The sequence below is a fragment of the Solanum lycopersicum genome, chromosome 11, assembly GCF_036512215.1.
Source record: "Solanum lycopersicum chromosome 11, SLM_r2.1".
NCBI classification, from domain to species: domain Eukaryota; kingdom Viridiplantae; phylum Streptophyta; class Magnoliopsida; order Solanales; family Solanaceae; genus Solanum; species Solanum lycopersicum.
In genome coordinates this window covers 7,857,669-7,879,116 of record NC_090810.1, presented here as the reverse complement: position 1 = coordinate 7,879,116, position 21,448 = coordinate 7,857,669, and the positions used below count along the sequence as shown (strand labels likewise).

Genomic DNA, 21,448 nt, shown 5'->3' with positions numbered 1-21,448 from the left:
AAATAAAAATAAACAAAGGAAATATATATTATTTATCAAAAAAATTATTTTTACATTTAAACTTTTTAAATAATTATTTCTTAAATTCAATTAATAAGTGATCATAAAAAATAAAAAAAGAAAAATAATTGCATAAATATATTTCGCCTTTATGCCCAAAAACTTCTTTCTTAAATAATTAAGAAATTGCTCTCTTAACTAACTATTTTTAATAATTGAAAAGATTTCAAAAGTAATGGGCAACTCTTTAATCTTTATTTATTTAAATTTAAATGTTAAATTATTTATTTGGTCTCCTATTTAAATTCGTGAAATATATCTAACACATAAAATTTTTCTTTTCGAATTACAAAATTAAGTTGCGTTTACTAATATTAAATCGTTTTTACATATACGCACAAAATTGTCTTCAACTATTTATATATTGGTGCTATAGGCAGGAGTGTACAAATCTAAAAACTTATTTGACACAAAAAGTCAAATGTATAATACTACAATTTCAGCTATTTTTGACTTGTTGTCTATTGTTTTTCTTCTTCTTTAATAAATCATTTTTAATTTTTATGTATAATAATAATTGAAACAAAATCAATAACAGCCAAACTGATAAATATATATTATACTTAATTTAATTTTAATAATTTAAAAATTAATTAAACTAATTTAAAAATTATTTAAACTAATTTAATTTTAACTTTAAGTAATAACAGATTCAAATATATCTATGAATAATCTTACTTATAGGTTTATGAATTATGAAATATTTTGATACCTACGATGAAGCAATAAATTATGTAAAATTAATGACAGCTTTTGCATCTATAGTATTTCATAGTAGAGGCAAAAACTTTTTTAAATAATTATTTTTTATGTTCAATTCATAAGGGATTATAAGAAATCTTTTCTTTTTTCACAAATATATTTAGACTTTTGCACCTAAACTTCTTTTTTAAATATATAAGAAATTGTTCTTAACTAATAATTTTTTATAATTCAAAAAATTTCAAAGGTAATGGACCACTCTTTAATCTTTATTTATTTAAATTTAAATGTTAAAAATTTAATTTGTATCATGTTTAAACTCGTGACATACAACTAATACACGAGATTTTTCAAAACAAATTATATTCACTTATATTAAATCATTTCACATATTGTCATAGATAAAATTGTCTTCTACTATTTATTGATTGGTTCTATAGAAGGATTATTCATGATTTAGTAAAAATTTATTTGAAACAAAAATCAAATCTATAATGCTATGATTCTAACTATTTTTCTTTTGACTGACTTGCTGTCTTTTGTTTGTCTTCTTCTTGAATAAATCCTTTCTTATGTTTTATTTTATTTTTATGTATAATAATAATCAAATCAAAATCAATAACAATCATAAATATATATTATATTTAATTTAATTTTAAGAATTTACAATTTAATTAATTTTAATTTTAATTAATAACTAATTCAAACTGATCCTTAAATTATTTTAGTTATGATTTAAGTACCCCTCAACTTATGATTGAAATTTTAGAGACACACTTATACTATACTAAGGTTCTATTACCCCTGAATTTATTTAATAAATAATGTTTTAGCATTTTTCGTCCTACGTGGTACTATCTTGTGGGTCCAGCATGTATTGACATTTTTTTCAAACTAGTGTCATGTAAATCTATAAGAGATATATTATTATTTATAAAATAAATTTATGGAGTAATAAGACTTTGATATAATATAAATATGTATTTAAAATTTTAGACATAAATTGAAGGGATACGCATTTTCTTATCTATTAACAATGAAATAGTTTGACACCTACGATGAAGCATCAAAACAATGCATACCTAAATATTTAATTGATTGTTTCAAACAATTTTAGGATAAAGTCAAAAGAACACAATCTAAAGGTTGTGGAATAAATTAAAGACGCTCCAAATAAAATTTAAAAAAATAACAACTTGAAATGACTTAGACGTTTTTCTTAATTAGTTAATTACATAGCCAATCACATTTTTCGATTATGGAGATTAGAAATCTTTTATTTTTTTTGACAAGTCAATGAAAGAGCTAGAACGATTCTAAATGTGTTTGTCTTATATAAATAGATCACTAAATATTTAATAAATCGTCGTATATTTTGAAGTATAATTATATATATAAAAAAATTAATTGTAACAATCGATTTAAATTTATCATTTTCAAGGTGGATCACATATGAAATATGTGAATGTGAATGTACAAAAATACACTAAAATTACAATAAATATTAATTGAGAGTATAACAAGTTATGTTTATTGAACCTATTAAGTTAAGTTGATGGATTTACACCATTTTCAAATAACAAACATTGATTCCTCTTCTTTATTTTATTTAAAATGACCATGTTTGATTTGCTATGTAGTTTAATTAAGAAATTAAGATTTCTTCTACATACTTAAAATATCTTCTTCTAGCTAGGCGTGCGTACTTAGATTCCTAAAAAATGGTTCAAATGCCCCTTCTAAGACGGCTTTTTGTCCCATGCCCATGCACACTAATCATATAGTATTTTATAATATAATTATAACGAGGATCTATCGACTAAATCATAGAATTTTATAAATTGTGTTTGATAAGTAAGCAAAGAATATTATTCCTAAAGAAAGTATACATAAAGTAAGAGTTCGGAGTTTAAAGGTTATAAAATATTAACAAAATTTCAAAACGGTATATAAAATTTTATATTAACCAAAACGACAAAATCGCTGGAACAACAACGGTTCTCTCCACCGAAAAAAGCAAAATCACTGCTACTGTAGCTATTTTGCAAAATGTAATTTTTTATTAAAAAAAATTCAAATCGCTACCTAGGCAGCGATTTTCAATTTTATGAAAAAAAAAAATAGAAAATCTTTGCGTAGGCAGCGATTTCCATTTTTTTAAAAAAATAATTGATTTTCAAATATTTTTTTGAAATTTAAATATATAGCTTATAAGAAAATATGCATTGTTTTAAAAAAATTAAGAATAAGTAAGGTAACAAAAATATTTTCTTTCTAAAAAATTAAGAATAAGTAAGGTAACAAAAATATTTTTTTTCTAAAAAAAGATATTATATTTAATTTAAATTTAAATGATGTTTGAGTTCAAATAGAATTCTAACTTTTTAACCTCTTTTATTTATATTTCCACAATGTCATATAATGTTAATTTTCATATTTTTCATCACCGATTATTAGTTTCATTGGTGAGTTTAGTACCTTCTTCATAATCTTTATTTTTTAAAAAAAAATTAAAAGAAAATCGCTGCCTAGGATGCGATTTTCATTTTCTTAAAAAAATATTATTTTCTTTTAAATTTTTATTTTTTTTAAAATGAAAATCACTACAGCGATTTTCTAAAAAAAATTTAAAAAAAAATAAATTGAAAATCGCTTCCTAGATAGCGATTTGATTTTTTTTTTAAAAAAAATCACATTTTGCAAAATCGCTACAGTAACAACGATTTTGCTTTTTTCGGTGGAGGAAATCGCTGTTGTTTCAGCGATTTTGCCATTTTGGTTAATATAAAATTTTATAAACCGTTTTGAAATTTTTGTTAATATTTTATGTCCTTTAGGCTCCGGACTCGGACTCCATAAAGTAACATATATAATAGGAGTTGAATATGATATGGAATGTGGTTCAAGGTAGAGATGGAGTCAAAATTTTCGATAAGAGGATTCAAAATTCAAAGAAATAGACACATGAAATTGCGAAGGGAGTTCGACATTTATTATATATACCTACAAAATTATTTTAACTTTATAAAAATAAAATTTTTCGTCGAAGAGGGTTTGGCTCCGCCACTGGTTCAAGGTGATGGGGTGAGGATTGGAGGTGTTGGAGACAGGTAATCACTTTGTATCAGTCATCTTTTTGTAGAAGTTGAAAGGCTAGCTAGAAGCGACGCTTTTAAAATTTTGTGACTCTCAATCACCTATCTTCTTTTCACCTAAAAAAATTGGATTGTGAGAAGCAAATATTTCTCACTTTGTTTTATGAGAATTGAATACGGCTCTAAGACGAGAAAAACACTTATTAAAAGCCCCATTATTCATATATTGAATTTCGAGATAGACGGATAGCAACCGTCTTCTTCTAGCTCCTCATATATTCTCTACATTCTCTTCCGTTATTGAACTTGACAAGTTAGTAATTGAACTTGTTTTTCCTATTTCATAAAAGAAGTCATTTTTCTTATTTTCAAAAGACTTACTTTATCACAAAATATATTTTCAAAACGTTATGACCAATCAAATATAAAAAAATTGTACTCCTCCCACCAAATACATCCTTAATTTTACCCAATTCCCAGATTATTAGAGTTTGCTTAGTTTTGTTTTCCCCTACAGATATAGTTTAAAGATACACTTAATAAATTCAATTTTTGGTCAAAGTCATTTATTTTTATGGTAAATTATAGTTTGTAAGTAAAATGATGTAAATTATTTGATATCCCTATCTAGTTATATCATTGTTTTGTTTGATATAGTTGTATATATATTGAACCATTTTCTTTTTTCTTATGAGTGATTGTTTATAATTATTTTTTAAAAGTTAACTATAGTCTTTTAATCATTAAGTATTGATTAAACTTAAAAAGATATATGACTATAAGATTATCGTTACATTAATTACAAGAAATAAACATAAAGTGTTATAAATAGTGTGTTTTTTCATGTAAATTATGTTCTAGCACATCATGGGTTCATCCATTTATTCTATTATATTATTATTCCAATATATACTACTATTATCTTATGGGAAACTTTATCCACATTTCTAATACCAAATCTCTTTATCTTGACTTTTTTGTTTTGTAGATTATATTCACTTTAATGAATCTTTTGTAATTTAATTTTCTTTTCTAGGCTTTGTGAGTTGTCTTGTGACGGTGAATAAAATAAGGCATGGTTTGAATATATATTTTCCTTTTGAAGATGCTAATTTATCCTCCGTGGTTTGAATATATATTCTCTAAAAAGAGTATATCATCAAATTTATCCTCCATTTTGAAAATAATGAAAAAAAAAATTATTAAAGTGATTATCATGGTTTCCTTCCTCTCATATACCAAACCGTGTCCGGAGTTCGCATGGAGTTTCGTCTAAATTTAGATCGTGCATTATAGAGGGTCATTTAAGAGTAATACTCTCAATATAATTTTTTCATATCTCGAGCTCTAATTCAAATCTCTAATTAAGGGTGAAACAATTTTATTATGTTAAATTGTTTAATCCTGGTGTTTTTGTTAATTTCACTCCCATTGAGATAGGGGGAAAATTGTAATAATCGCTTCCAACAAGATAGAAAAGGCCAATTTTGGTTCCCACCCACTCTCCTTGCGTGGGTTATTTGATACGCAGATTAAATTATTTTGGAATTATAATTCAAAATTAATTTATCTCATAAAAAAAATAAGATGAAATAATTCTAAATTGAGCGACATAAAATGAGACATTTTATGATTAAAATAAAAACAAAATTTATATTGCATTTGATTGATGAGATAAATTGATTATACAATTAATTAAATATTTTCTTTCGAACTTAATTCTAAAATATTCTAATAAACGGCCCTTTATAGTGCCCTGCCTAAACATGCCAGCCCCAACTAATTATTTGGTATAGTTCTTTAATTTGTTCATACTTTTACATACGGATTGTACGTGTCTGTCAAGCCATGTTATATATTATTTTACAAAACAATATCTATATTATCAACTTAAAAAATTAAATAAATAATTATACTTGAGTTATATCTATAACAATTGGAATGGATACCAGACACTAGTAAACTAACAATTTTGTGTTATATCTATAACCTATTGGTCCATGAGTGGCCAAGATGTGTGTATAAATGCTCGGACGGTTCTCGTGTAGATCGGAATTGCATGTTAAACGATGTAGATGATGATTAGGGAGGTCCAGATTAAGATTAAAAGGATGATGGACTGGGTGTTGCTTGTTATGAGGTTGAGGATCATGCGATTTGTGAATGTTAAGTTTGTGCTATGTCATAAGTTTGTGAATATTAAGGCAAAGTAGGCATGCGAGCTTGAGGGGGGAGATAGTAAAGTGATTAACAAAGTTAGTAGTAATCTTGTTTTTTTAGGGAATCTCTATGGGATAGAAGTGTTAAGTTACGATATGATATGTGAGTGAAATGACCTAGATGTTGGAGTTTGCAGTGAAAGGAAGTGGTGAAACAGGGGTTGGGGTCCTACCTTGATCTTCAAATTGTATAATTTTTTTAGTACTTGCATGATATTATGTGGTGTATTTGGGTCGATTGATGGTGTCTACCAATATGTGTTGGTTGTACTGATATTACTCTTATTATGCCACTTAACATAGTTTGGTTGTAGGATTAGTGATGTTCATTAGTCGAATGCAAAGATGATCTCCAATAGCCTTTAATCCTCTTTCCTTGTGGTGAGAGTTGTGTCTTATTTCTTTTATAAAGTGTACTCTTAGAAACTCTTATACCTGTTTAGACTAGTTCCTTGAGGAGTGTTTAGTGTGTTTCTATACAAAGGGCTTGTTCTAAATCAAGTTAAGGGTATCTCTATGATTAAATAGGATGTTAGATTATATTTTATTAATTTCTGCATTGCCTTTTTTTCAAATTAGGAGGTAAGGGTCCTCCTATCTAGGTGTTAGAATAGGTCTTCACACGGTTTAGTAGGTTGGATACAGACAATTTGATATCAGAGCCCAGGTATGGATTGGTGAGTTGACATCCACATTTAACCTTCAAGGAGGCCATGAAAAAATCTAGAAAGTCGTCTCACCTTTTTACTCATTTTGTGTGGTCTTTCACTTGTGGTATGGTTTGAGTTCAATTGGTATCAACGAAGTAAACCATATGTTATTGTCACGGCTGAAGGGACACAAACAAGCAAGGAAAGTTGGAATCAGAAAGGTTCCAATTGGTATTTGACCTTAAGAGGCATGTGAATGTATGGATGATTAGTTTATAGTTATCTATTGTGCGAGTATAATGTAGTGAACTTGATTTAATTTAGTGATAAAGTGGCATGACCCAAGTCTAAACTCTGAGCGTGTTCGGAACTCGAAAATCATTATTGATATCCAAGTGAATCTTTGACCTGGCTGACTACTTAGCGAAGATTAACTCAAGCATACATAAATTTACAACTGAAGAACACTTAAAACAGTTAATTGAATCTTAAAGTTGTCTGAAGATACTAAGTGTAAATGATCAAGTTTATCAAAACATCTAAAATAAAAATTGAAAGACTTGCTAACTCTGTCTATTTATAAAGCCTATACTATCTAAAGATAGGTGTCGAGACAAAACTCACGACAATCTTAACCAGCCCCACTAAAGCAATAAGAGACTAGAGTCCTCTGAAAAAGAAGGAGGTCTCACCAAAAGCTGAAGCATGGATAATATAATCTCAACGAAACGTCTATTAATAATCTTGAATACATATATCTGCATCATAAAATAATGTAGTATCAAATGACATCAGTACATAGATGTACGATATGTAATAAGGTTGAAGGAAATAGAAAATTGAAGTGAAAGACTAAAAACAACTCATGTAAGTAAAACATGAACATTTTTAAGCTTCACAATAAAAGTTCAAAGATAGTAAATACTATATATATATATATATATATATATATCTTTACTAAATGAATTTAGATGTAGAGAGTAACGACGAACTTAGTCCATCACCATAAATAAATTTACATACCTAAAAGAACAATATTCTCAGAGCAACTTTGAAGACGGCGACTGAAACCTAACTTTCTCCTCTTAGATCCTTATTCTAAGTTTTGAGACTGTTTATGAGAGCATTAGGGTCAAACTAAAATGATAGAAACCTTATTTAGGTATAAAACCGATGAGGGTTAAACTTAGAAGGGGTGAAAAAGCCTAAACTAACCCCACTTAAAATGTGCTGAATCACTTCTACGAGCACTATGTACGGTTCATATAAGCTTTTACGGACGGTACCGATCAACGGTAAAAGGATCACTGAAACATCAACTTTTCTGATCATTAACCATGAGCCACTTCTTACGGTCCGTCTAACCAACCTCGACTCGTCGACACCTCTCGTACATGTCATGTCCAGAAATTTCTTTCATACATCAACCACAATCATATTTATACGCATTGTCATTTATCGTATGAATTATACAAGACACCAGTGGTATTTAAATTATCAAATTTTTCACTATGTCTTGAAGTCACTCACGAGACTCATCTACATAACGTACCTCTTTTTATGATCTGTTATGTTGGTCTGTAGAATCCCATCAAAGGCTTAATATTTCTCAACTTTGAGGACTCAAAACACAACCAATTCCTGCAACCAGTGCAGTCTTTTATGGTCTGTATATGGATTTTGGAATCAGCGCACCAATATGTTTTGGAATTCTTCTATGTACAACTGAGCTATGAACTTTGAAAGTGTTACAGAAATCTTGATGATTGATACTGTGTGCATTATATCGCTTGAATCACTGAAAAAGTATGAAATATACTTGCTTGAAATTTGATGAGATTGTGGACAAGTAATATATTCTGGTATAATTCAGGACTAGTATTTTATAATGTGGTGGTAAGTACTTAAATATGTGTTGTGGGTATGATACTGGGATTTATATGTTTGATTTTATGATTGCATATTTGTGATACTCATTTATGAGATGATCTTAAGATTATCTTAATAAGTATAGTTGTGTTTCAAGGGTTGGTATGTATATGAGAATAGGGAAACTTTGTATAATTTCAAAATTTCTGGATCGACCCCATCAGGGCCATTATAGCATAACTGACACGCTATAGTGCTTCTGCCATAGCGTGAATTTTTCACTTTAGTGGTGTGTTAATCGCTATAACGTTCAGGGTGAGGCAGAACATGACCCTTGGATTCCTTTGTTTTTGCCTTCATTACTAAAATGTTTACATTTCTATTTCCATCTCATATCAATGCAGAAAGCATAAAAATGCCCTTGAGTTGATAAGCAGCTTGTTCAACTCTCTCTGTGTCAGCAACATGCATCACCTCAAACACCTTCTTTAGCTCTTCCACAAAGTTTTCTAGATCATCAGTAGTGCTTGAACCAGTGAAGCCTGCGGGATTCATCCTCCACAATTCATGAATCCTCGAAGTGTCAGCCTCTTTCTTGTCGAGCTCCTCTTTGTTGCCCGACTTGGTTGGTCACAACTTGGCTTAATATCCCGATAGCTTCACGGAATTCAGAGTTGGTGACTTCTTCTTAAGGTTGCACATTCGGTGCATGAGTTACCTCTGGCTCTTTGACATTCCTTCTGACTGGTCGATCTCTGACTGCTCTTCGTGGAGGCATGATGATATAAAAGCACGCGCAGGCACGAATTAGAAGGAATTTTGTTAGAGATAAACTCTAACGCATGAAAAGGAATATGAAAGAAATGAGAAATTTCCTAAATGTCTCAGCCTCCTAATCATAGATATGTGCGCTTCACACCGATGACTAAGACTTTACGGACACAGCTTCGTAGACTCCCTATAACTCTTGAACTCTGTCTTCTAATACTAAGTTTGTCATACGCGAAGCTTGTATCCTGGACGTGGCCGGCTCCCAACGACCATTATTGGCCTTGAACGAACCCTTGGTCTAGCTTGCTTAACTCAGCGGAAGACTTAACTTAACTCAAATATAAAGCTAGAACATTCTCATCAGATTAAATAATTATTTTTGCCAAAATGACACTTAAGTCTCCAAGTTAAAACATCTGACACGTAAGATAAAAGAGATTAAATCTGAAATGTATGACTATCTATCTGCTTATGAAACCGCTACTGCTAGTAAGATGAATGTTAGGACAAACCCCACAATATTCTATAAAGAAAATATGAAAGAAAAATAATTAAAGAGTCCTCCGGAACGCAAAAAGGCTCACCACTGACTCTGAATGCTCAAGATGGATCAACGAGGTACTGGACGTTAATTCTGGTTAACTGCGTTTGCATCATAAGACGATGAAGGCCAAGTGACATCAGTTGATTGAATGTACAAGTATATGAGTTGGAATGCTAAACAACAACCACTAAGCTTGAAAGGATTAAGAATGAACTTACCTTGGCTCATGCAATATATATGGAAAACATGTAAAAACAGTAAAACAACTCAGATCATTATAGAAAATGCAATAACAAACTCAACTTTACTTATATATGAAAGTAATACAGTTCTGTGGGAGATTCTCTAACCAACAACCATCACTGTGAGCCTAAGCTATGGTACAACGTCTTACCTCACGTTGCAAAAGGACCACCCTATACCTTGCCGTCGGTATAGTTTCTAAACTACTAAGTAGATCCACTAGTCTATGCAAAAAGCACTAAGGAATCACCTAAAAAGTATGATCTTTTAATTGTCCATGCTGGCTACATGGTTTATGGAGACTTGAGTTGATATCAACTCGCGTCCCCATATCAGTGCTCAATACTACTCCCACAATAATTAGCTCATATGTCTTTAAAACAATTTCATATCTCGTTTGAGGTAATTGCTCAAACTTAGCTTTAAAATCTCTCTTGGAAATCATAGTTCCCATTTTCTAAAACTAGCCAAAGGCTCTATGGAAGTCTAGCTTCCTTTTTCTCTCAAAATGTGAAAACATTTATACTCTTAGGACTACTTAGTTCCCTTATAGCTTAGGAGAAATGAACTCACTCCTTGCTCTTTGCTTTAATTGAAACTTAACTCTTACGGTATACTTAGTTCCCTTATAGCTTTTGAGTTTTTGAACTCAACTAATTACTCTTTGCTAAACTTGTAACATGAGCCTTGAAACAAAGTAAAAATGTTTGTTTAAGACTTTTGAAAACTTTAAGAACTCACTTTGACTTGCTTCTTAACCTTTAGACTTGACTCTTAACTTTTTTGACTTTGTTCTTAACTTTCCTTGAAATAAATTATGAATTCAATGACCATGATCTCATGTTTATGGATAATTTCATGATGTTTAGATGTACTTTAGAGTGTTGGAATCAACTAGAAATTGTAGGTACATAACTTAGGAACTCGTATGAAAATATAGGGGGGAAATGGGATCTCCAGGTGACTTTGGCGCTCTAAGAGGCGCGGGGCGCCAGAGCATGATGGACAGAAACTGTCGTGAGAGGCTCTAGCTAGTGCAGCACGCCAGGCCTTGTCAGACGGAGGCTGCCCTGAGGGGCTCTGGCAGGCGCGGCGCCCCAGGGCTTATCAGATGGGATTTCCGACTTTTCTTCCCCGATTTTCAATTGTAAACCTTCTAAACTCCCATGGATCTCACCCAAAACACTTAAAATCACTAAAATCCTCAATACATAATAGTTTAGACTCGTAAATCAGCCTGAAAACATGAATTAAACAACCAAAGGTATACTACAACTCAACCAACAAGAATTCAACGATTTTTCATCAAGAACTTCAATGTTCATCATTCAATCTACTCTAATTGCGCTGAATTAAGAATATTGTTGTGTGGGTGGAGGAACCATCACAGAGAGATATCACATACCTTAATGGGATCACCCCCAGCGAAACTTACTCAACTATCTTGGCGAAATCTTGGTCTTTTCTCCTTTCTCCTTCTTCTATTCTTTTTTCTCCCAATTCCTAAGCGTATTCAATCTTCTAAAAACTGAACGAAGGCTTAATTTTACCGCTAATAAACTCTTAAAACAAATTAGGAAATAATAGGGTGTAAAGACTACTTTACCCTTACTAAAATCCGAACTGACTTTTCCTCAATCCAACAACCCAACTTCCCATACGCATATCTCCCTCATACGATATCAGAATTACGCAGACTCGACAACGTTGGAAATATATCTTCAAGGAATTTGCAATCATATAAAGAACTAGCCCTAACTCATCCTGATCTAGAAGTTATGTCCATTTGAAAATGACCAAAAACTTACTTTTACACTTAGAAAATTTTCCAAATTTTTCCTATTCTTTTCAAAAATAATTATTCTTAGTTTCTTTATTTAATCCTAACTATTTTGGTTTACGAGATGTTACAGTAGGAGTGACCTTCATGTACCTCCTGACTGCAGCCAGATTTGCCTCAAAGTGGTTGTTAGATATCAGGGACTACTATTAAGTAAGAGGAGCTAGAATATTCTCATCATCATTGAAATCACTTACCTTCATTTTCTTTTGTACTCTGTAGGGTTGCTACTTCACTAATAGGAGGTTGAACAAATAATCAATCTCCACCTCAAATCTTTGTCATCCACATCTATCTTTGATTATCTTTTAAAGTGTAGGCCAGGAAGGAAGAGAGATTTCTCACCACCTTTATAGAATTCCCTACACTTAGCTACTATATGCTCCCTCACATTCAGTTGGATCCTCTAAAATGGGAGCGATAATATGATATAATTGTTATCATATGATACCTATTGAGTATACATGATTTTTCAGAATTCATACTATACTACTCTTTTTGTTGTAGACGATGTTCCGGACATGACTGGATTATGCTGTCTCTTACAGGTTCTATCTTTTTTCATCTTTTAGACAGTGTATAGATTATTAAATAATTGTAATATACTTATAGTCTTTCGTATACACATGAATCAAAGCCTTCATTTGTTTCCATAAGATTAAGATGTCTGAATCTGAATACGCATTTAAATATTAAGATTTGCATTAAGAATTAGGTGTTTTGATCTGAATACACAACTGAATATTATGTTGTGGTCTCTAAATTTGAACACTAAATAATTATATTGTTTGTTTTCAATATCTGAATGTGCAAGTGAAATTGAACATTATATTAATAAATATTATAAAATTTTCATTTCAACAAAATATTTCAATTTTGATTAAAACAAAAGTTTAAAAGTTTTAATAATCATGATTTGGAGTACTATTTTTTCATTCAAAAACCTTGATAAACAACAATACATCAAAAATATTATTGCAATAAGTGTTGTTGACACTGGTTAATACAAGAAAGTTATTGACATAAAAAAATATTTGAAAGGTTTTATGAAAAATTATCGGTTCAAGAGGGAAAAAATGGTGTTTGATTGAGAAAATAGATAAATAAAGTTTTTAGTTATGAGAAAAAAAGGCACGCCTAAAGCAGAGAAACGATGCTTTATTATTCGATAACTTATCAAATGAGTCTGAATATTGTTAAAAGTCTTGTACATATTTGATTTGTTCAGACCTCTTCAGACCCATTAAGAGGTTTTTAAGTAAATAAAACAAATGAATTTGATGGGAAAATATAAATGATTAAGCTTTAGATTTAAAAATCAAATGTATTTGATGGGCTGAATTTAAATGACTAAGATTCATACCTCCATTAACTGCAAACAAATGAGGCTCAAGTCTCTCTTTCCACATTTAATTTTTATTAAGGGCAACTTTCACATATAGTAAACAAAAAATTCATATTTGTATGATATTGCAAAGTTTGCATAATTGCGCTCCTTAACATACATGAAACTATATAATTCGCTATATATATATATATACAATTGTATAATTCGCTGGCCTAAATTGTATAATTCGCTGGCCTATTTCGCTGCAATTGTATATTTCTGTAACGACCCGCTAGGTCGTTTTGAGAAGTAGGACTAGTTTGACTCCTTTTGAAAATTTAAAGGGGTATTTTTAAACTATTAGATAACTATGAGTACCCAATTGATGAAACTTTTATTAAATAAATAATTAGATAATAGGTTAGTGTGTTTCACGGTTAATAATTTCTTATTTAGAAGAAAAGGAAAACGAAAAGTGGGGAGGCGAAACCTTACCACAGGCGACCAGCGAGAGGGAGAAAAATCATAGCCATTGTTCAGGTAAAGATATGAGATATTCGTTCTTTTCAATTCTATATATAGTAATATATTGTCGGAGTGCTTGGGATTATGTTATTATTTTATGCTATATTGATAATGGGTGATAAGAAATAATGGGTAAGTTGGTGATGATTACTAAATTATATTACATTGTTAGCAATTGGGTTAGTATTCAAAAAAAAAAAAATATATATATATATATATATATATATATATATATAAATCGATCGAAGTCGAATAGTTGAATGACTGCAGGTTAATGTTTTCTGTGATTTTGTCAAAAGAATTTATTATATATATTGTTAGTTTCAGAATGGTAGGAATAAGATTGAGCCAATCATTGTCAATGATTGCCAATGATTGGAATTTGATAAATATTCTAGAAAATTGGCACTTGTTTACAAATGGGTTTCTGCAAAAAAAAAAATGTGAAAAGGGGGGAGGGGCGCTCCACTTCTGCCAATGGGTGGGAAGTTGGTTCGTGTTTTATTCGTATATTAAAATGCTAGTTTTTAATATATATTGGGATTGGTAATTAATTATTAGGTGTTATTTTATATGATCTAACATTCAATTTTAGTCCATTTGAAGAGGTTAGAGTTAAGTTCTTGGCTTGAAAATTTGGCATGCCAATATATATCAAGATTTGGAGTTTGTTGAAAAAAATGAGTGAGTGTTAGCGTCTATGATAGACATATAATAATTTGAATGTCTACAAAAATTGCTTACTTACGAATATTGCAAAATTGGTAGATTGGGAACGTTCCGAAACCTTGCGAAAAGGAAAGAAAAAATCTTAAAAGATTCGTGGCACAAGCTCGGCATCTAAGGTATGTTAAGACTTGTTAGACTTGTTGAAGAACGTTTTCCTAATTAAACATTAAAAATAAAAATAGACAAAGGGGTAAGGGAAAAATATGGTGGTCTCGTATCAATGGTATGACGGGCATTGGTACGAGTACCGGTGTTATAAAACGGAAAATTTCTATTATAGAATGTGGGTTGAAATTTGAGAATGCCAAAGCATATGGGCATTAGCTGATATATTATTGACTTGAATTCCTTGTGTGATTGTGTTTTATTTATTTCACCCGTATAGTTGAGATAATTGAGGTGGTTATGTATTATATTCATATTGATTGATTGAGATGCATCATCATTCCCTCTATTGAAACAATATTGTGCACATGCATAGAGATAAGACTGAGTATAAGTTGGGCACGTGGAGATCGTCCGTGTTGGGGATGGTGAGATGTTAAGATTGTAATTTGGGCACGTGGAGACCGTCCGTGCGAAAATTGTTTGATATTATGATAGTGCGTTTAGATCGTCTGCACAGACACGTGGAGATCGTCCGTGTCGGTATATGGACCTCGCGAGTCCCCCATGGGTCATGAACTCTCGATGTATTTCCGAGGAGTATCATGTATATACAGTTGAGTGAGTACTGGGTATTCTGAGACATATCATTACATGGCATCATATTGCATTACATTTCATCCCATCATTCATTCTTGATTACTATATGTTTCGTTTGGTGTTTGGAAAATATTAAATGTTGATTTCCTTTATTGATGAAACTTAAATAGTAAGTATAATATATATATATATATATATATATATATATATATATATATATATATATACTTGTACAATCTAAGAATTTATTTTCTTATATAAATCTCGTCACTACTTTTTCGTTGTCGGTCAATGAGACATACTGGGTACACGTGGTTTCGTACTCACACTACGCTTGTTGCACTCTTTGTGGTGCAGATTCGATTCCGAGTAGAAGCACATCTCGTGGAGCAATTTGAGTCCGAGCTTGGAGTTGTGGTGAGCTGTTTGGCTGTTCTGTGGCCCACACCTCCCTCTATCTTTTATTTATTCTGTTATTAGTATTCAAACAGGATATCCCTTATGTTAGATTTGTCATTTAGTTTCAGACTTGCATCGAATTTTAGAAGCTCTTGTACTTAAGACACCAATTCTTGGAGTGATATATTTTATCTTCCGTATTTCGTACTTATAAGGAACTCAATGTTGGAGATTCTTGCTAAGCGTTGGTCTTTTTTACTCATTTGTTGGTTTAGTTGGGTTAATATGTTGGGTTGGCTTACCTATTGGTTGGGAACATAGGTGCCATCACGACTTGCAAAATTTGGGTCGTGACAAATTTGGTATCAGAGCCCTAGGTTCATCGGTCTCAAGAGTACAAGAGCAATGTCTAGTAGAGTCTTGCGGATCGGTATGTAGACGTCCATACCTATCTTCGAGAGGCTATAGGACATTTAGGAAATATTCTGTTCTTTTATTCCTTATCGTGCACACTTGACCTTGTAGAAATTACAATCTTGATATCTCATTCTCTCTCAGATGGCGAGGAATCGTACATCGACAAATGGTGGTCAGGATCCTATTCATGCGCCTGCTTCTGGGAACACTGTCCGAGGTAGAGGTAGGAGATGAGCTCGAGGTCGGGGTAGGGGGCGTATTGCAGCACCTGTGGATGGTCAAGTACCAGTATCTACTCAGGGTCATGATAGGACCGTACCTCCTGATGCAGAGGTTATTCATGGGGATGTGAAAGATTGTGTCGAGGGGGATGGGCCAGCTCAAGCTCCAACCAGTACTATTGTCCCCCAGTGCTTCAAGATACCTTGACTCGTATGTTAGGAATCCTAGAGGGGATGGCCCAGGCAGGAGCTTTGCCTGTCACTTCTGATGGCTCACAGACCCGTGTTGGGGGTCAAACTCCAGATCCGATAGTTTCTCCAGATTCTCAGACTCCTAGGACTCAGCCAGCTGTCGCTGTAGCTCCTCGTTTGGATAGTATGGAGTTTCCAGATATGACATCACATTTGGTGAACAGGCCTTCTATGACTATTGATGAGCAAAAGATGTTTGGGAGGTTCAGACTAATGAATCCTCCTACTTATACTGGTGACTTAGATAAGGATGCATATGAATTCATAGTTAGTTGTCATGAGAGGTTGCATAATCTTGGATTAGTGGAGTCTCATGGAGTCGACTACACAACGTTTCAGATGACTGGCTCTGCTAAGCAGCGGTGGAGGGATTATATTCGTAGTAGGCCAGCTGGATCCCATCCACTATCCTGGACTGAGTTTACTCAGGTATTTCTATCCAAATTTGTTCCACGCAGTGAGAGGGAGCGCAAGAGGGCCAAGTTTGAGGGTTTGCAGCAAAATGGTATGTCAGTTGCAGAGTATGAGGGTAAATTTCATGCCTTGGCTAGGCATGCTTCGATGATACTTCCCACAGAGGCTGAGAGAGTGAGAAGGTTTGTTAAGGGGCTGATTATTCCGATCCGTCTAGGAGTTTCTCAGGTTGCTGCTTCTGGTATTCCATTCCAGAAAGTGGTAGATGCTGCTAAGGAGTTGGAGATGATTCGACGTGAGGGACTTGAGCAGCGAGAGGGCAAGAGGACTCGTTATTCAGGTGATTATGGTGGTGCTCCGCCTAGGAGTCGGGGTTACTTGGGCAGAGGTTATCACCCTCAGTCCAGCAGACCCATTCATGCTGCTATACCAGCGTCTGAGGCTGGTTACATTGGGCATAACTCTTCGAGCTCGGTACATACTTCGCAGGGTTCATCTTCTAGACCTGTAGTTCGTGGAGGGCATTCTGGTCATTCCGGTTCCTCTCATCAGCCGGCGTCTCGTAGGGGTTGCTTTGAGTGTGGTGATATGGGACACTTTGTGAGAGACTGCCCTAGGACCAGACGTGGTGGCTTACATCAGGGTTCTCAGGTTTCGACTTCCAGGGCTGCACAACCTCCAGCTAGGGGTGGTGCATAGAATGGTAGAGGTAGTTCTCATTCAGGTAGAGGTGGTTCTCCTTCTGGTCGAGGTGGTGGTCGTGGAGGTTCACAATCTGATGGAGGTCGTTCTCACTGTTATGCTTTTCCAGGTAGGCCAGAGGCTGAAGCCTCAGATGCTGTTATCACAGGTATTATTCCGGTTTGTCATCAACCAGCTACTGTATTATTTGATCCAGGCTCTACTTATTCTTATGTGTCCACATATTTTGCTCCTAGTCTAGATATATTGTGTGAGTCTCTTGATTTGCCGATACGTGTTTCTAATCCTGTCGTGGATTCTGTAGTTGTAGATCAAGTGTATCATTTATGTACTGTTACTTTGATGGGGTATGACACTCATGCAGATTTAAAGGTCTTAGAAATGATAGATTTTGATGTGATTCTTGGTATGGATTGGTTATCTTCTTACCACGCAATTTTAAATTGTCATGCCAAGACCATCACTTTAGCTATGCCTAGAATTCCTATAGTGGAATGGAGAGGTACTCTTAGTCATCCTTCTAAGGGTGTGATATCATTCCTTAAGGCTCGTCAGTTGGTACAGAGAGGATGTTTGGCGTACTTGGCCCACATTCGAGATACTAGTATTGAGGCTCCTATGCTTGAGTCTATTCCAGTAGTGAGTGAATTTTCAGAAGTATTTCCGAACGATTTGCCAGGTCTTCCACCAGATCGAGATATTGATTTTTTTATTGATGTGGAGCCAGGCACTCGGCCTATTTCCATTCCTCCTTATCGTATGGCACCAGCTGAATTGAAAGAGTTGAAGGAGCAGCTGCGGGATTTGTTGAGCAAAGGTTTTATTAGACCAAGTGTATCTCCTTGGGGTGCTCCAGTGTTGTTTGTGAAGAAGAAAGATGGGTCTATGCGTATGTGTATTGACTATCGACAATTGAATAAGGTGACCATCAGAAATAAGTACCCGATACCTTGTATTGATGACTTGTTTGATCAGTTGCAGGATGCTTCAGTTTTCTCCAAGATCGATTTGAGATCTGGCAATCATCAGCTGAAGGTTAGGGCGGAGGATATCCCTAAAATGGCTTTTCGAACACGTTATGGTCATTACGAGTTTTTGGTGATGTCTTTCGGATTGACTAATGCCCCAGCAGCTTTTATGGACTTGATGAATGGAGTGTTCAAACCATATTTAGATTCCTTTGTTATTGTCTTCATAGATGATATATTGATATACTCACGCACTAAGGAGGAACACGAGCATCATTTGAGGATTGTTCTTGGGATTCTAAAGGAGAAGAAGCTTTATGCAAAGTTTTCAAAGTGTGAGTTTTGGCTTAGTTCGGTAGCATTCTTGGGACATGTAGTGTCCAAGGAGGGTATCATGGTGGATCTTAAGAAGATTGAGGCGGTTAGATATTGGGTCAGACCTGCTTCAGTTACTGAGATTCGGAGTTTCTTGGGCCTTGCAGGTTATTATCGACGGTTTGTTGAGGATTTCTCATCCATTGCATCTCCATTAACTAGATTGACACAGAAGGAGGTGACTTTTCAGTGGTCGTACGAATGTGAGGTTAGTTTCCAAAAGCTCAAGACTTTATTGACTACTGCTCCGATTTTGACCCTACCCGTGGAGGGAGAGGGTTTTGTTGTATATTGTGATGCTTCTCGGATTGGTCTTGGTTGTGTGTTGATGCAGAAGGGAAGGGTGATAGCTTATGCTTCGAGGCAGTTAAAGGTTCATGAGAAGAACTACCCTATTCATGATTTAGAGTTGGCGACTATTGTGTTTGCATTAAAGATTTGGAGGCATTATCTTTATGGTGTGCATTGTGAGGTGTTCACAGATCATCGTAGTCTCCAGTATATATTCAAACAGAGGGATCTAAATTTGAGGCAGAGAAGATGGTTGGAGTTGCTCAAAGACTACGATATGACTATTCTTTATCACCCAGGCAAAGCAAATGTTGTAGCAGATGCCTTGAGTCGGAATGCGGTAAGTATGGGTAGTCTAGCCATGTTACAGGTTGGCGAGCGTCCTTTATCTAGGGATGTCCAATCCTTGGCCAATAGCTTTGTGAGACTTGATATTTCAGAATCTGGTAAGGTGTTGGCTTATATGGAGGCTAGGTCATCCTTGTTGGAGCAGATTCGGGCTCAACAGTTTGATGATGGTGATTTATGTAAGATTAGGGACAAGGTTTTAAAAGGAGAAGCCAAGGCTGCAATTCTTGATAGTGAGGGAGTTTTGAGGATTAAGGGTCGTATGTGTGTCCCTCGTACAGGTGATTTGACTAGATTGATCATGGAGGAGGCTCATAGTTCGAGGTACTCTATTCATCCGGGGGCTACTAAGATGTCTCGTGACTTGAAGCAACATTATTGGTGGTGTCGTATGAAGAGGGACATAGTAGATTTTGTATCTCAGTGTCTGAATTGTCAGCAAGTGAAGTATGAACACCAAAAGCCTGGAGGTGTGACACAGAGGATGCCTATACCTGAGTGGAAGTGGGAGCGTATTGCTATGGACTTTGTGGTAGGATTGCCATGTACTTTGGGTAAGTTTGATGCTATATGGGTCATTGTGGATCGACTGACTAAGTCTGCACACTTTGTACCAGTTCAGACGACCTATAATTCAGAGAAGTTAGCCAAAATCTATATTCGAGAGATAGTTCGTTTGCATGGGGTTCCTATTTCTATTATTTCAGATCGTGGCACTCAATTTACATCTCATTTCTGGCGGTCAATGCAGAAAGAGTTGGGCACTCGGGTGGATCTTAATACAGCCTTTCACCCTCAGACTGATGGTCAGTCTGAGAGGACTATTCAGGTTCTTGAGGACATGTTGCGGGTGTGTGTGATTGACTTTGGTGGTCACTGGGATCAGTTCTTTCCTCTAGCGGAGTTTGCTTACAATAATAGTTTTCACTCGAGCATTGAGATGGCACCATTTGAGACTCTGTATGGCAGGAGATGTCGATCTCCAATTGGCTGGTTTGATGCATTTGAGGTTAGACCATGGGGTACAGATTTATTGAGGGAGTCCTTGGACAAGGTCAAGTTGATCCAAGATAGACTTCTCATGGCTTAGAGTAGGCAAAAGAGTTATGCAGATCGAAAGATTCGTGATTTAGAGTTTATGGTTGGAGAGAGGGTTCTACTTAAGGTTTCACCCATGAAGGGTGTGATGAGATTTGGAAAGAAGGGCAAGTTGAGTCCAAGGTACATTGGTCCTTTCGAGGTTGTAGAGCGTATTGGTGAGGTGGCATATCAGTTGGCTTTGCCACCTAGGTTGTCAGGTGTCCATCCTGTATTTCATATTTCAATACTTAAGAAGTATCATCAGGGTGGTGATCACGTGATTCAATGGGATTCAGTGTTACTTGATCAGAATTTGACTTTTGAGGAAGAGCCGATCACCATTTTGGATAGGCAAATTCGAAAGCTAAGGTCCAAAGAGATTGCTTCAGTAAAGGTTCAGTGGAAGCATCGTCCAGTGGAGGAGGCTACATGGGAGACAGAGGCAGACATGAGGAGTAAATATCCTCATCTTTTTTAGCGTCCAGGTTAGCTCTTTTCTTTTTCCGTTCGAGGACGAACATTTGTTTAAGTGGTAGGTGATGTAACGGCCCGCTAGGTCGTTTTGAGAAGTAGGACTAGTTTGACTCCTTTTGAAAATTTAAAGGGGTATTTTTAAACTATTAGATAACTATGAGTACCCAATTGATGAAACTTTTATTAAATAAATAATTAGATAATAGGTTAGTGGAGTTTCACGGTTAA

General features: G+C 34.2%; 1 protein-coding gene across 1 annotated transcript; it reads left to right on the top strand.

Annotated features, from left to right (window-relative positions):
* The first annotated feature begins 16,550 nt into the window (after window positions 1–16,550).
* LOC138339686 (uncharacterized) lies at window positions 16,551–21,224 on the top strand. The gene is made up of 10 exons (XM_069291565.1): window positions 16,551–16,724; window positions 16,908–16,997; window positions 17,682–17,766; window positions 17,881–18,363; window positions 18,412–18,765; window positions 19,030–19,134; window positions 19,618–19,769; window positions 20,106–20,675; window positions 20,847–20,975; window positions 21,057–21,224. Exons 1-10 carry the CDS (start codon window positions 16,551–16,553, stop codon window positions 21,222–21,224), a joined length of 2,310 nt encoding a protein of 769 aa, XP_069147666.1.
* Window positions 21,225–21,448: the final 224 nt, after the last annotated feature.

Excerpts from the sequence above, each read along its gene's own strand:
- LOC138339686 (XM_069291565.1), top strand. The coding sequence starts at position 16,551 with ATGGCCCAGGCAGGAGCTTTGCCTGTCACTTCTGATGGCTCACAGACC. Across the intron at positions 16,725-16,907 it reads CAGATATGACATCACATTTG|ATGACTGGCTCTGCTAAGCA; the intron begins GTGAACAGGCCT and ends ACAACGTTTCAG. Across the intron at positions 18,364-18,411 it reads ATTTCCGAACGATTTGCCAG|GCACTCGGCCTATTTCCATT; the intron begins GTCTTCCACCAG and ends ATGTGGAGCCAG.